Genomic DNA, 16,368 nt, shown 5'->3' with positions numbered 1-16,368 from the left:
AAATTTTACGTTAAGCAATATTATTTTATGTCAACAGTATCAGTAATAGAGGTAAATTACGGTTAGCTCCTTTAGATGGCATTTTCTTGAAAATGTATCCTAATTACACCAACGTGACAGACCTGATGGTCCTCAGCTACCACCCGTCTCTGCTGTACGTGACCCTGACCCCTGACCCCTGACCCCTGACCCCCAGGGCCTGTCGGTGCTGCGGTCTCCCCGCGGGGCCTCGGTCACCCGGCGGGCGGCGGGGCTGCCCGTGCTGATCCTCTGCGTGGTGGCGGCGGAGGAATCCCACAAGTCCCGGCCCCTCCTGGCGCTCAGCGTGACGACCCTGCTGGAGACCGCCAGCGCCCCCGTGCCGCAGAGCTGGGACCAGACCGTGGACCTGCCCCAGGTACCTGCACACGCACACGGCCTTGTACCTGCCCTACGCTGGTCCTGGAGATCTGCCGTCCTGGAGGTTTTTCCACTCCAACGCTAACAAAGCTCATCTCGTTCAACAGCTGGAGCAGGGCTGCCCAACCCTGTTCCTGGAGATCTACTGTCCTGTAGGTTTTAACACTCCAACCCTAACAAAGCTCATCTCGTTCAAAACAGCTGGAGCAGGGCTGCCCAACCCTGTTCCTGGAGATCTACCATCCTGTGGGTTTTCACTCCAAACCCTAACAAAGCTCATCTCATTAAACAGCTTTCCTCTATGGTCCTCATCGCACTTGTCCCTGTTCGATTTGCACATCGTTGTACGTTGCTCTGGATAAGAGCATTTACAAAATGCCTGTGATGTAATGCAGTGCAATGCTAGAGAGCTTGTTTGTCTGATGAAGTGCGCAGAATTGGGTGTGCCACGTTTGGGTTGAAATGAAAACCTACAGGACGGTAGATCTCCAGGAACAGGGTTGGGCTGCCCTGATGTAGCCACACCTGAGATGTGACGGCTACATGCAGGTCACTCCATCCAGGTACTTTGAGTCTTTGGGAACACATACAGTACAGTGCCCTCCATATTGTTTGGGACAAAAACATAATTTCTCTTGATTTGCCTCTGGGCTCCACAATCTAAGATTCACATACCCTTTGTATTTCACATATGTTCTATAAGAGCCAAAGCAAGACAAAATGTATTTGTCCCAAATATTATGGAGGGCACTGTGTATATACACAATGTGCACTTTATTAGGTAGACCTGTACACCAACTTGTTAATACAAATATTGAATCAGCCAATCATGTGGTCGCAAATAAATGCATTAAAGCATGCAGACATGGTCAAGAGGTTCAGCTGTTGTTCAGACCAGATATTAGAATGGGAAAGAAATGTGATCTAAGTGACTTTGATCATGAAATGATGTTGGTGCCAGACAGGGTGGTTTGAGTATCTCAGAAACTGCTGATCTCATGTGATTTTCACGCACAACAGTCTGTAGAGTTTGCAGAGAATGGTGCGAAAAACATCCAGTAAGCAGAAGTTATTCAGGCAAAAATGCCTTGTTTAATGAGAGAGGTCAGAGGAGAATAGCCAGACTAGTCGAAGCTGACAGGAAGATGACAGTAACGCGCACATTACAACATAACCACACATTACAACAGTGGTATGCAGAAGAGCATCTCTGAACACACATAACCACACATCACAACAGTGGTATGCAGAAGAGCATCTCTGAACACACATAACCACACATCACAACAGTGGTATGCAGAAGAGCAGCTCTGAACACACATAACCACACATCACAACAGTGGTATGCAGAAGAGCATCTCTGAACACACATAACCACACATCACAACAGTGGTATGCAGAAGAGCATCTCTGAACACACATAACCACACATCACAACAGTGGTATGCAGAAGAGCATCTCTGAACACACAACGCATCAACAGAGAACAGACTACGGCGGCTGAAGTAAAATAAGTTAAATAAGTAATAAATGCCTAATAAAGCGCTCACTGAGTGCATGTGCTGTACTTTGTACGACAGGAAGAGATTATGAAATGTTATGAGGTTATGAGTCCAAAAAGCAGAAGACAGTATGCATCAACGTTGGAAAAATAACGATTTCAGCAAAATGATGTAAGATGTTGATTAAGCAGGTGATATCTGTCTTTAAGTGCCTTTGCCTTGAGCAAGGTACTCAGCCATAACTGCATCGGTGGATTTCAACTGACATAAAAGTGTCAAAGAAATTCTTGCAGTCCAACCACTCAGGATAAAAGCATGTAAATGAATGTGCGGCAATGTAATGTAATATTTGAAGTGCTGCCCATGTCGGGTTGGAGGGACACTGCCAAATGGGAGCTTGATTGATGGCGTAGTTTCCATTCTGATAATGATCCTGTGCCCCTGCCTTCCTCACTCTTAGAATCTGATGCCTTTGACTCTCAGACAGTGTAATGTCCCTTTCCCGAACCCTTTCCTGGTGTGTGCAGGTGTGTGTGGTCAACACAATAAACCGTTTCCCGTTGTGTGCCGGTGTATGCAGTTCACACCCTAAACCATTTCCTGTACTGTGCAGGTGTATGCAGTTTGCACACTGAACTGTTTCCCGTTGTGTGCAGGTGTGTGCGGCTTGCACACTAAACCGTTTTCCCGTTGTGTGCAGGTGTGTGCGGTTCACACACTAAACCGTTTTCCCATTGTGTGCAGGTGTGTGCGGTCCACACACTAAACCATTTTCCCGTTGTGTGCAGGTGTGTGCGGTCCACACTCTAAACCGTTTCCCGTTGTGTGCAGGTGTGTGCGGTCCACACTCTAAACCGTTTCCCGTTGTGTGCAGGTGTGTGCGGTCCACACACTAAACCGTTTCCCGTTGTGTGCAGGTGTGTGCGGTCCACACACTAAACGGTTTTCCCGTTGTGTGCAGGTGTGTGCGGTCCGCACACTAAACCGTTTCCCGTTGTGTGCAGGAGTGTGCGGTCCACACACTAAACTGTTTCCCGTTGTGTGTAGGTGTGTGCGGTCCACACACTAAACCGTTTCCCGTTGTGTGCAGGTGTGTGCGGTCCACACACTAAACCGTTTCCCGTTGTGTGCAGGTGTGTGCGGTCCACACGCTAAACCGTTTCCCGTTGTGTGCAGGTGTGTGCGGTCCACACGCTAAACCGTTTCCCGTTGTGTGCAGGTGTGTGCGGTCCACACGCTGCAGGCGCTGGTGCGGGGGTCGGCGCTGGGCGTGGCCGTGCTGCAGTACGCCGCCTCCGTGACCGTCCTGTCCCTCCGGCTCCTCAGCTCCCCCTGCTGGGCCATGAGGAATGCCGCGCTCCAGCTGTACAGTAAGAGCCTCTCCCACCGTCCTGAGCCCCTCTGTCCCTCAGTCACACACCGCAGAGAGAGCCACACGGCCCTGAGCCCCTCTGTCCCTCAGTCACACTCCGCAGAGAGAGCCACACGGCCCTGAGCCCCTCTGTCCCTCAGTCACACACCGCAGAGAGAGCCACACGGCCCTGAGCCCCTCTGTCCCTCAGTCACACTCCGCAGAGAGAGCCTCTCCCCTGAGCCCCTCTGTCCCTCAGTCACACTCCGCAGAGAGAGCCTCTCCCCTGAGCCCCTCTGTCCCTCAGTCACACTCCGCAGAGAGAGCCACACGGCCCTGAGCCCCTCTGTCCCTCAGTCACACTCCGCAGAGAGAGCCACACGGCCCTGAGCCCCTCTGTCCCTCAGTCACACTCCGCAGAGAGAGCCTCTCCCCTGAGCCCCTCTGTCCCTCAGTCACACTCCGCAGAGAGAGCCTCTCCCCTGAGCCCCTCTGTCCCTCAGTCACACTCCGCAGAGAGAGCCACACGGCCCTGAGCCCCTCTGTCCCTCATCCACACTCCGCAGAGAGAGCCACACGGCCCTGAGCCCCTCTGTCCCTCAGTCACACTCCGCAGAGAGAGCCACACGGCCCTGAGCCCCTCTGTCCCTCAGTCACACTCCGCAGAGAGAGCCACACGGCCCTGAGCCCCTCTGTCCCTCATCCACACACCGCAGAGAGAGCCACGCCTCCTCCGAGGAGATCGCCCAACGACGCTCTCACTTCACACGGCCGGTCGCTTGTGGGCCTGAGAAAATCGGGGAGAACTTACTAGCAGATCTTTAATCTGATGGCGTTCCCTATCCTGGCGGCACGGATGGTGCAGTGGGTAGCACTGCCGCCTCTCAGTAAGGAGGTCCTGGGTTCGAATCCCCGTCCGCCAGGGCCTCTCTGTGCGGAGTTTGCATGTTCTCCCCGTGTCTGCGTGGGTTTCCTCCGGGTACTCCGGTTTCCTCCCACAGTCCAAAGACATGCAGGTCCGGCTGATTGGAGAGTCTAAATTGCCCGTAGGTATGAGTGTGTGAGTGAATGAATGGTGTGTGTGCCCTGCGATGGACTGGCGACCTGTCCAGGGTGTATTCCTGCCTTTCGCCCCAATGTATGCTGGGATAGGCTCCAGCCCCCCTGCGACCCTGTTCAGGATAAGCGGGTTAAGATAATGGATGGATGGATGGATGGATGTTACCTATCGTTCCGGTTCACCAGCTGTCCTAACACACCTTGCCAAAGCGAAAAATCACCTCACTGAAAATGACATTTGCTTCATGTCAGAGGATGTGTAGAAGCCTTGATTAGTTAAGAATCCAGTGCCTTAGCAGTGATGCCAGTCAGTGATTTAAATGAATTGTGCTGAAACACACCAAAAACCAGCAGACACTACAGCTTTCCAGGGCTGGCGTTTGACACCCCTGTTCACCGGTGTTCCTGTAGGACCAACATTTACATAATCTTAGATGTATGTTATATTTTTTAGATAAGCTCACAGATGAAAGCTGAAAACTGTTCCTGTCTCTCTGTCGAAAAACATTTTACTGTGGCCTGATCTCTAAGTGAACTGCCACTGTTCTGTATCGTTGCCTGTATCTGTTTATTTTAGAGCTTATCTTTGGGTGCTTTTATAGGATGTCCACTGGGTGGCGCTGTTTGTCTACTCTCCATTACTCAGCCGAAACAAGTACACCAGTAGGGGGCATTAGTTCATATTCTCATTGGCATTCTGGGTTTCTGGTGCATGAAGGGCATCAAAGTGCCTTTCTCAAAGGCTGTCGCATCAGTTGGTCTTTAGGAATCACAGAGGAAGCAAGAGCTCCCAGGTCGTCCTGGCTTCTGCAAATATAAAAACCCAGTGAGGTGTGTGTTTGTGCTTTTAGCCTTCACGAAAGAGCTTCACCAACCACCCTCCCTGCGCTTCATCATAAATGACTGATGAACCGTTCCCGGAAAACCTCGGTGCTAATTTCGATTTAGAATCATACGTGTCCTCTGTGGTGGGAGAACGAGGTGTCGTGAAACCTAAATTTAGGCAGCGCTTCCGTACACTTTTTTTGGGTGCCCGATAATCTCGGCCAATAATTTTAAAACGTGCACACAGTGTGTCCCTCCGCTATCTCTGCGAACATTCAGTTTGACGGACGGTTCCTGGGACTCTTCGATAAGGAGGGTACGTCAGTGGTCAGTGCACCGACCGGCAGATAAAACTGCTTGAAATGATGACTAAGCATGTTTTTCCGCATTATTCTGGCTCACATTATCAACTTGTACGATCACCGGCCTACTTATCTGTGTGCAGCACACTTCAGAAGCATCGGCACTCCAAACCAGCACACCAACACACACTTATCGTAGCCTACACCTAATTGCTCATTTCTCCTATTACCCATCACTTTCAGTGGCTCACAGATTTGAACCGATCGTTGCATTTTGCTGTATCTGAAGTATTCTGGATGATAATTTCATTGGTTTAAGCGAGTGAATGATTGACAGCTCATTCTGACTCCACCCCGTTATGACGTCATTGAAGCCTCACTCTCTCACGAGCAGCTCTAACCGGGTGAAGTGTTGCTCGGTTTCAGCCGGGGTGGCCCGGTTAAGGCACGTTATCCCAGACTTTTTCGGGTCGCTCACCTCTCCCCCCTGCGTTCCCCAGGCACCCTGTGCTCCCGGATGCTGGGCCAGCGCCCTGGAGGGGGCGAGGGGGGGCCGCAGCACGGGATGTCCCCCCAGGCCTTCTTCGCCCACTACCCCGCCCTGCTGCCCTTCCTCCTGGGGGAGCTCCGGCAGGCGGCCGGGGAGCCAGGGGCTGGTCCGGAGGGGGCCAGGCTACGCCTGCACCCCGCCCTGTTCCCCGTCCTCACCCTCCTGGGCAAGCTCCAGCCCGGGGTCCAGGACCAGGCACGGTACGTCCGGCGTCCCGGGGGAGAGTCCACGCTGAAGTTCAGTTCGACTTTATTTATGTAGCGCTGTTTACTGGGGACTGCCACAAAGACACTTTACAGAGTAGCAGAAGAGCAGACGCCAGACCTGAACCCCCAAAATGGTTAAAAAACCCTCACTAGAAGGAGAGAAGCCCACAAACAGTGGTGAGGAAACAGAGTGTGTTCATCGTGCATTATGTTACCGAACTCTGCAATGTTACTTAAGGGGGAAGAAATGTCAGCGATATTGCAGCCACAGTGGATGATTGTGTGGCCGTCTGCAGTAATGTAGCCTATGTACACATGCGGTGAGTGACTAACACGGTTTCACTGCAGCGCTTAAATTTCACAGTGATGTTTTTGGTATGGCAGTGAATCCCTGCTACGCACACTGTGCACGAGTCAAAAAGCTGGGTCCTCAGCTGACCCCCCCTGTCACACGTTACCGTTAACGCCCCCCCGCCCCCCCCCCACAGGTCTCTGTCAGCGTTCTTGGCGCCCCTGCTGCAGCTGGCCGCCAGCTCGATCCTCAACGTGAGGAAGATGGCCGCCAGGGCCCTGGTCGTCATGACTCCTCCCGCCGAATACGCGGGCGCTCTGCTGCAGCTGGTGAAGGGCCTGCCTGAGCCAGGGGCCCCCTGCAGTCACAACCTCCTGCACGGGCAGCTGGAGCAGATACGCGCCCTGCTGGGCAGGGCCTTGAGCACGGACGGGTACGGACGCCACGGAGGGTCAAATCTCAGCGTTTAACCGCTTGCTCTCTGTTACTCTCTGTTTGTAAAACAACAAATTATCTCGGTGCAGTGATTCCCTTTGTGGCCTTTGTTGTCTTGACGCACTGTGAGCTGCCCTGTGTGTGAAAAGTACGATACAAATAAATGAAGTTTGAGTTGACGTTGGACAAATTGGGCCAATTTCAGTGGCCACTGTGGCTAGGGGGGGGGGGGCTGGTAAAGGGTAATCGGTTGCCCAGGGAGGAAGAGTTTCTATTGGCAGGGTATTCCCCAGCTCACCACAAGATAGCAACCTGATAGGATGCTGTTAACTGTTTGTTGGCTGTTGCTGCTCACTGAGTGGATTGTGGAGTGAAAGGGTGTTGCTGTTCGCATTCATGTTTGTGTGCGTTTGTGTGTGTTGTGTTTGCTTTGGCTCTGAAGTATGTTCCGCTCCACAGTGCACCCCTGGACTCTGGCCTTTCTGAACTGGTCGCCTGTTTTGAGTCCAAGCTGTGGCTTGTGACATCATCCCAGAGGTGCCCACTGATTCGCTCGTCCTACCTGAGTGCGTGCGCCCTATTGGCCAGGTTCTGTTCCGCCAGCTTCCTGGACCAACTGCAAGCCGTGCTCCTGTCAGAACTACAAAGCCCATCTTCCCTCCAGCTCCAGGTACTGAACCCCCCCCCCCCCCCCTGCAGTAGTCAAATAACAGCCAGGCAGGTATTCAATTGTCTTAGAGGAAGAATGCTGAACTAGAATCAGATCCTAACCGTATACATTAAAATCCAAAACAGGTCCTACTACATTTTCTATACGGTCTTCTAGCTCCACATGATATGCCATTAAATCATTTTCATCCTTCGCTCCGGCATGGCCTCTTTGTGCACGTGTTTGTGTGATCTTCTTGGTTTTATGATATCCTTGTCCAACACGTTTAGACACTTGTTTCCTACCATAACATAGTACATAACATTGCTCGAAGGCAAACTGTTTTAGCCCAACCCTTGTGTTAGAAACAAAGAACCTTTCACCCAGTGCTGAAGGCATATTTATTTCTAATATTATTATTGTATTATTATACACAGGCATTACATTACATTACATTACGTGGCATTTAGCAGACGCTCTTATCCAGAGCGACGTACAACAAAGTGCAAATCAATCACAAGAACAAGTGCAAAAGTAGACCTGAGAGGACAGTACAGTTCCGAGTCCTAGTGTAAACATACAGAAATTCAGAACCCTTGAAGAGTACAATCAACATTCAAACTAGCATACCACTGTTGGCAGCTAGAATACAACAACAGCCAATAAAAACAACAATACCTATACAAGTAACGATATCTATACATAAGTGCCATTACGGTCTAAGGCTAATCACAGTGATTGTGAGTTGGGGAGGGAAAGGTGTAGCCTGAAGAGATGGGTCTTCAGTCTGCGCTTGAAGGAGGTCAGAGACTCTGCCGTTCTGACATTCGGAGGCACAGGCAGACCTGTGGGCTGGTTCAAATACACATTCTCAGTGTGAACAGGCCCTGGGCTCACTTGTGCACAAAATGTGGCTCCTTGTGGTGACCGATCAGATTAGATTAAACTTTATTGTCATTGCCTAAGGCAATGAAAGGCAATGAAATACGTCCTCTGGACACGCTGCACTTAACCCATTCCTAATTACTCAGGAGCAGTGGGCAGCCATAGCACGGCGCCCAGGGACCAGCTCCAGTTCTGAGGCCAGTGCCCTGGTCAAGGGCAACGGCAGGAGCACACAGAGGGGCAATTTAGACTCTCCAAATAGCCTAGCCTGCATGTCTTTGGACTTGGCGCTTTCATGAATAGCATCCTCTGCATTTAACCCACCCTAGTTCCTCAGGAGCAGTGGGCAGCCATAGTTCGGCGCCCAGGGACCAGCTCCAGTTCTGAGGCCAGTGCCCTGGTCAAGGGCAACGGCAGGAGCACACAGAGGGGCAATTTAGACTCTCCAAATAGCCTAGCCTGCATGTCTTTGGACTTGGCGCTTTCATGAATAGCATCCTCTGCATTTAACCCACCCTAGTTCCTCAGGAGCAGTGGGCAGCCATAGTTCGGCGCCCAGGGACCAGCTCCAGTTCTGAGGCCAGTGCCCTGGTCAAGCGCAACGGCAGGAGCACACAGAGGGGCAATTTAGACTCTCCCCGATGAACCTGACCTGCATGTCTTTGGACTGATCTGCTCCGTGTCCCCGTCTGTGTTTGACCGCCCGGCTCTCTGCGTTCCGTGCAGGTTGGCTCCGCCTCGTTCCTCCAGAGCGCGGCTGGGTTCCTGTGCGAGGAGGCGGTGCGGACGGGCCACCCGTGGAGGGCGGCTCGGGCGTGGCGGGACCTCCCGGCGGAGGGCGCCGACGTGCGCCTCTCATTGGTCAGGTGGGCGGCCGAGGGGCGGAGCCGGCGCAGCGCCGGTCTGCAGGAGGCGATGGAGAAAGCGCTGAGGGTAAGGTCAAAGGTCGACTGTCCTGGGGGAAACTGCGGCGGGTTTGAAGTACTTTATTTCAGCTGAAATGTGTTCCCCCGATAAGAACACAATGTGAGGAAACCTGACCTTTTAATGTGTGTTAAATTAGCTTCCTCGTCTCGAAATCTAGGCAGGGAGCTTTTGCCTCTTTCTGCGCCTCTGGCTTTTCTGACTCTAATCTGATAGAGCCGAAGGAACAAGCCCAAGACTAGGGGCTTCCGGCCATTTTGTGAGATTGTAACATTTGGAAAACGAGGCAGTGCGTTGGAAGGGCAGTATAGTGACTAAACTAATCTAGGGCCTGGCCACATTCTCTGTGTTTTTGGATGAGGACTGATCCCAAGTATAAGGCCTGCGGTGCTTCCTGTAAAAAAAAATCCAGATAAGCGCAGAGATTTCCTGGACAAGGGCATATAAATGAAAATATTTTGCTTCTCATGTTTGCCGTTCTCAATCGCACCCAGTTTGAATTTGTGCTCCCATAACCTTAATCTCTGGACAAACACACATGGACTGATAAAGCCAGGCCAAGCTATCCCAAACTAGGGAAGTAGTCGTGTGTAAACACCACATTACCAAAAATAAATCGCTGTAACAACAAAATACACACCCAACCTCACCTGGACCAAATCACTCTTTGAAAGACATTAACCCCTTTAGACATCAGTAAAGTTCCTACAAATTAGAAACAACTGCTCTCATCAGTATTTGGAGTAAAAGGTTTTGTATGATTGTACATTTTGTCTAGCAGCATGAAAATTTGTAATTTTTCCTGATCTTACCTGCATGGAAAGGTGGAATTTTCTAGTATTTAAGTTGTGTGGTTGGCACAGGCTAACCAGCATCTGGTGCCGTAAGGCTGCTCCGGTTAGCAGTGTGTGTTGTATTGTCGGGTACATCTCGTCTGTTGCCTCAATTAGGCTGTGATTCTGTGTTCAGTAGAGACTGAAGGCCCTTTGATGGGAGAGGAGTGTTAAGTAGGCTGTGATTCTGTGTTCAGTAGAGACTGAAGGCCCTTCGATGGGAGAGGAGTGTTAAGTAGGCTGTGATGTCTGTGTTCAGTAGAGACTGAAGGCCCTTCGATGGGAGAGGAGTGTTAAGTAGGCTGTGATGTCTGTGTTCAGTAGAGACTGAAGGCCCTTCGATGGGAGAGGAGTGTTAAGTAGGCTGTGATTCTGTGTTCAGTAGAGACTGAAGGCCCTTCGATGGGAGAGGAGTGTTAAGTAGGCTGTGATTCTGTGTTCAGTAGAGACTGAAGGCCCTTCGATGGGAGAGGAGTGTTAAGTAGGCTGTGATTCTGTGTTCAGTAGAGACTGAAGGCCCTTCGATGGGAGAGGAGTGTTAAGTAGGCTGTGATGTCTGTGTTCAGTAGAGACTGAAGGCCCTTCGATGGGAGAGGAGTGTTAAGTAGGCTGTGATTTCTGTGTTCAGGAGAACCTGAATCTCGCTCTGTGGGAGAGGGGTGTTAAGTAGGCTGTGATTTGTGTGTTCAGGAGAACCTGAAGGCCGCTCTCCAGGACAGCAGTGTTGAGTACCGGCGGCTCTACTTGGCGGCGTTGGTGGAGGTGCTGTCGCCGGGCGACCCCGGCCCCCCCCGGGAGCCCCCCCCCCCGGCGCTGCAGGGGGACCTGGGGGAGTGTGCGGAGCTGCTGCTGGGGGTCCTGGAGCGCAGAGAGGGGGGCCCCGAGCTGCTGTCCCAGGCCCTGTGCGCGCTCAGCCTGCTGCTGTCCCACAGGTGAACACCGCCCCTCCACCGCGCGACCAGCACAGACACGCCGCTTACCGCCACCGCTGAACCTCACCTGTGAGGGTCCCTCAACCCAGCCAGTACCTGCAACCCCCCCCCCCCCCCCCGCCCTGTATCAAAATGGAGTCCTGCCGTAGCCTCTGTTGCTGTAGTTTTAAGAAACATTCATAACTGCCTCATTCCAAATGACCTTGGCCAGAAAAGTGTTCCAGTGACACACTGAATCACAGCCCATGTCCTGAGAGCCTGCCGTGTTATTTAAGAGTGCACTTAAATAATTGTCTTGGTCCGTACATCGAACTGAAAAAAAAAAAAAACCTATGTCTTTTATCTGATTTGGCTGTTTATCGAATGCTGACTATGCAGAATCCTGTGACGTTTAGCATTCTCAGAGTGCACGTCGAGGGCACGCTGAACGGGATTGGCTGGGTGCCTGCTGTTCAGGAGGGCTTCTGCTTAGCGCCCGTGTCAGTGCAGAATGACAGCAGGAGTCCTGGGGGGGGGGGGGGGGGAGCTATTGGCTGCCTTTGTGTGTTACATACCCAGGTAGTGCAAACGGTAAGATTCATGAATTAATTGTCATAGAAATATATTGATACATAAACAAAGCTGTACAGATTGACTTCTCAGTAGTTGGTTAGTTTCCAGTTTCTGTAACCTTGCTAAGTCAAGTGCCAAGTCAAAATGTAGTGGCAATGTAGTTGCATTGACAAAACATTCCACTAACAGTGAGAACATTTAGGTAAATGGTTGGCATTTATATAGCACCTTTATCCAAATCGCTGTACAGTTGATGCTTCTCATTCACCCATTCACACACACACACTCACACACCACCGGCGGTTTGCTGCCATGCAAGCCACCAACCAGCTCATCAGGAGCATTTGGGGGTTAGGTGACTTCATCAGGGACACTTCGACACGCTCAGGGCGGGATTGAACTGGCAACCCAATGGAGTCCAATGTCACCCAACACATGTTGTCGTTAGCTGGTGTGAGTGGTTATGAGTGACAGTGTTCTGTGATCAAGCCCTGATTCCCCCTGGTTCTCCTCCCACCTGTGCCCCTGCTCAGCTCCCCCGTCGAGCTGTCTCTGCGCTGGGCCGGCCTGCTGGAGCTGTACCGGCCCCCGGAGGCCCCCGAGGTCCTCAGGCTGGCCTGTGGCCAGGCCCTGCGGCTGGCCGGGGCCCCCATGGTCAGCGGGTCCCTGAAGGGCCACTCTCCTTGCGTAACACTGGGCCCCAGGTCAGTGCCCTTTGGAGACTCTGCTACTCAGCAGCACATCTTAAGACCTTTAGCATATGCAAAACCTTTTAGCATACGCAAAACTAGTAACGCAAACCAAAGCCCCGTGGACAGTCAGTGGTCATGCTATTGTGTTTTGTGTGTGCTAAAAGCTTTTAAATCGTAGTAAGTTAGGCCCCAAGTCATTCATGGTCAGCTTTCAAAGCTGTTGGGTTTAATACAGTTTATTTCCATGTTGCTTAAGGTTAGCTTCAGTGTTTTGTTTAAATCGTTTTATTTCAAGTTACTCTGTTCAGTTGTTCTGTTGTTTTTTTAGTTTAGCTGATTTCAGTTAAGTTGTTTTGCTCGATTGTTTAGATCCGTTTAGTAACGTAAATTCAGATTCTCGAATGAAATCTGGTCAAACTGCATCAGTATACGTCTAAGAATAAAAAGAAAAGAAAATGTTGTGAGCTGTTTTTGTCAAAGACAAAAGCCACCCTTTCTATTCAGATCATGGGTAGAAGTGGTTAACCGCCATTTCAGTTATTATCGTGGAATCCACCTCAGCACAAAGGCTTTGTGCTTTTCACCTGGATTAACATCAGACTGTGCAGAGACAGGAAAAGCCAGAGCGAAGTGCTCTTGCTCTGAGCAAAAATGTGTTTCGCTGAAAATGTGTTAACGCAGACACCACACCCTAACATTTATCTAAACTGTCTGTTTGGATGTTGTGAACTCATCCGTGTTGTCCCTCGTTCCGAACTACAGGATGTGCTCCATCCAGCGCAGGACCAAGGAAGCACTTTATGTTTTATCCCTCTGCTTTCTTTATTAAATAGGGAACTGGAGTCCTGCACAGTGTCTCACAGATAAAAATAATTCATTAGTCCACTTATACTCCACTTTGATATTTTTATCAACTCGTGCGCGTGCTGATCTTTCTCCGCATTTCGGAAATCCCCTGAGAGTTGGTTGAGCCGCTTATCAGAAGGAGCCGGCCGGTGAGCTGGTCGTCCTGGGTTTTCGTGGTGAGCAGCTGTTTGTGCGGTGTTGGCTCAGGCCTGCTGGAGCAGGCTGTGTGTGCGGTGTTGGCTCAGGCCTGCTGGGGCGGGCTCTGTGTGCGGTGTTGGCTCAGGCCTGCTGGAGCAGGCTGTGTGTGCGGTGTTGGCTCAGGCCTGCTGGAGCAGCTGTTTGTGCGGTGTTGGCTCAGGCCTGCTGGGGCAGGCTGTGTGTGCGGTGTTGGCTCAGGCCTGCTGGGGGGGCTCTCTCTGTGTGTGCGGTGTTGGCTCAGGCCTGCTGGGGCAGGCTGTGTGTGCGGTGTTGGCTCAGGCCTGCTGGAGCAGCTGTTTGTGCGGTGTTGGCTCAGGCCTGCTGGAGCAGGCTGTGTGTGCGGTGTTGGCTCAGGCCTGCTGGAGCAGGCTGTGTGTGCGGTGTTGGCTCAGGCCTGCTGGGGCAGGCTGTGTGTGCGGTGTTGGCTCAGGCCTGCTGGGGGGGCTCTCTCTCTGTGTGCGGTGTTGGCTCAGGCCTATGCGGGCGGGCTCTCTCTCTGTGTGCGGTGTTGGCTCAGGCCTATGCGGGCGGGCTCTCTCTCTGTGTGCGGTGTTGGCTCAGGCCTGTGGGGGCGGGCTCTCTCTGTGTGTGCGGTGTTGGCTCAGGCCTGCGGGGGGGGCTGTGTGTGCGGTGTTGGCTCAGGCCTGTGGGGGCGGGCTCTCTCTGTGTGTGCGGTGTTGGCTCAGGCCTGCGGGGGGGGCTGTGTGTGCGGTGTTGGCTCAGGCCTGCGGGGGGGGCTGTGTGTGCGGTGTTGGCTCAGGCCTGTGGGGGCGGGCTCTCTCTCTGTGTGCGGTGTTGGCTCAGGCCTCCGGGGGGGGCTCTCTCTGTGTCCCGCGCACAGGTTGCTGAGCACGGCGGTGTGGCTGCTGCAGGACGAGGATCCGCGGGTGCGCGGCCAGGCCGCCCGATTCGCCTCCGCCGTGAGCCACGCCCGCACGGGCGGGGCCGAGGGCCCCCGCTTTCAGATGCAGGTGAACCAGGCCGTGCGCTGCGTCCTGGACCTGCTGCAGGAGGAATTCTGGGATAGCGCCCACACCCTGGAGGCCCTGCTCACCCACTTGCCGGCGTGCGACCTGAGTGCTCTGCTGGGGGACGTCCAGCAGGCTGCGTAAGTGCCCCAGGAGGGCTGGCCGGGCTCTGGCCCGGCTCCACGGTGCCTGTTAGCGCCATTGTGCTGACGCTATCCGAAACCCAAGAGCTGCAGAACGGCTTCCTTTCTGTCCCTACTGCCAGACACTCTGCCATTTAAAGGTGTAAGAGGAGATTAGAAACCACCTAGGCTTATAGGATGGTCGCCTTGGCACATAACAGGGTTAAAATATTTATTATTTCTGTTTGTAGAAAAAAAAAAAAAGAGTGCTAGACCATATCACATTTCTCTTTTCTGTGGGCCGCAGCAGCTGCGTGTATTGGATGAGAGTGTTCGCTGCGCCGTTGTTTTGCGTGTCTGTGTACCAGCCCCCCCTCAGCGCTGACTGTTTGTCCAGGTGCGTCAGCCTGTACGAGCAGGACGAGCCCAACGTGTTCGCCGAGCCTGCCGTCATGTGCGAGCGCCTGCTCCCCCGTCTGCTGACGCTGGCCGGGAGGGCCCCGGAGTCCCCCCGTCTCTCCGGCCTCCTGCGGCGCTGGGCGCGGGACAATTCGGCGGACGTGCAGAGGAACATCAGCCTCTGCAGCCGGCTCCAGGGTACGTGACGCGGGCGGCGTCCCGCGGACAAAATGTTCCCGCTGTAATGACAGCCCGCGTGCCGTCTCGCCCTCTCCGCGGTGTCAGATAATCCTGTCACGATGTGTTTAAGACGCACCGACGCTCCCAGGCCCCAAAAATAATGCACGGCTGGTTTTTTTTGTTTTGTTTTTTCAGCAGTAAATACACACCCTTCTTTATGTCTGTTTACGGTCTTAAATTTCAGCCTCGCAACTGCACTAACTGGTATTTCAAGGTACCATAAGAAGTGAAAGCTCCCCAGTTAGCCCTAGAAAAGGAATGTTTCCCCTCGGCACTGAAGTGTAGACGCAGTACTGAAAGATGTGGCCGTGGAGAAAGAGGCTAAAGGGCAAAAGGAACTGTTCATAGTGTGAGAATGATAAGTGTCTCTGTGTTAAGAGGGAGATTCTGGTTCCTCTCGGTGGCAGTTTTAAAAGCAGTAGCAGTATTGGTTCAGGTGAGGCGTCCGTCTCTTTCTCAGCAGCCGTTACGGCACACCCCTGGATTTCACCTTTGATCTGTGACGGTTGACGTCTGAAAGACAGTGCTGATAAGCTTCAGTCCTGCCGAGGCTTTTAGCCAGTGACTAATGCTGTTTTCCTGTGCGTGGTCTGGAGTGCACGAGAATCTGCAGGCGTTCATTCACCGCTGACTGCGTTCATACGTCTCTCACTGGGGGGGAGATTTGTGTGTGCGTTTCAGGTTTCTCATAGTCCTTGGAAAGAAGTCGATTCAGTGTCCAGTCTAAACTCTCTGAGAGCAGAAACTGGTCACCTGGGCAGCCCCAGTGGGCGTAATAACCACAATAATAATAAAGCATTTATATAGCACTTTTCTCACTGGCCTCAAATGGCTTTACTGTGGGCGACATTGGCTCAGGCGGTTAGAGCAGTCGTCTGGCAGTCGGTTGCCGGTTCGATCCCGCCCTGGGTGCGTCGAAGTGTCCCAGAGCAAGACACCTAACCCCCAAATGCTCCTGACGAGCTGGTCGGCGCCTTGCATGGCAACCAATCGCCGTTGGTGTGTGAGTGAGTGCGCGTATGAATGGGTGAATGAAGAAGTATCAATTGTACAGCAGTTTGGATAAAGGCGCTATATAAATGCCAACCGTTTATGGCAAATGGCAAATGGCAGGCATTTATATAGCGCCTTTATCCAAAGCGCTGTACAATTGATGCTTCTCATTCACCCATTCATACACACACTCACACACCGACGGCGATTGGCT

General features: G+C 52.5%; 1 protein-coding gene across 1 annotated transcript in view; it reads left to right on the top strand.

Moving 5' to 3' along the window:
* Positions 1 to 16,368, top strand: part of si:ch211-225b11.4 (tRNA (32-2'-O)-methyltransferase regulator THADA) — a 32,480-nt gene that overhangs the window by 14,423 nt on the left and 1,689 nt on the right. The window contains exons 21-31 of the mRNA XM_061259485.1: positions 197 to 397; positions 3,121 to 3,271; positions 5,939 to 6,188; positions 6,683 to 6,919; positions 7,381 to 7,591; positions 9,182 to 9,388; positions 10,903 to 11,144; positions 12,230 to 12,565; positions 12,950 to 12,961; positions 14,193 to 14,540; positions 14,920 to 15,119. Of these exons, the coding sequence (XP_061115469.1) occupies positions 197 to 397; positions 3,121 to 3,271; positions 5,939 to 6,188; positions 6,683 to 6,919; positions 7,381 to 7,591; positions 9,182 to 9,388; positions 10,903 to 11,144; positions 12,230 to 12,565; positions 12,950 to 12,961; positions 14,193 to 14,540; positions 14,920 to 15,119 (2,395 nt within the window). The remainder of the gene's footprint in view (positions 1 to 196; positions 398 to 3,120; positions 3,272 to 5,938; positions 6,189 to 6,682; positions 6,920 to 7,380; positions 7,592 to 9,181; positions 9,389 to 10,902; positions 11,145 to 12,229; positions 12,566 to 12,949; positions 12,962 to 14,192; positions 14,541 to 14,919; positions 15,120 to 16,368) is intronic.

The sequence above is a fragment of the Conger conger genome, chromosome 11 (genome assembly GCF_963514075.1).
Source record: "Conger conger chromosome 11, fConCon1.1, whole genome shotgun sequence".
NCBI lineage: Eukaryota > Metazoa > Chordata > Actinopteri > Anguilliformes > Congridae > Conger > Conger conger.
This window is presented reverse-complemented; position numbering and strand designations above follow the sequence as displayed.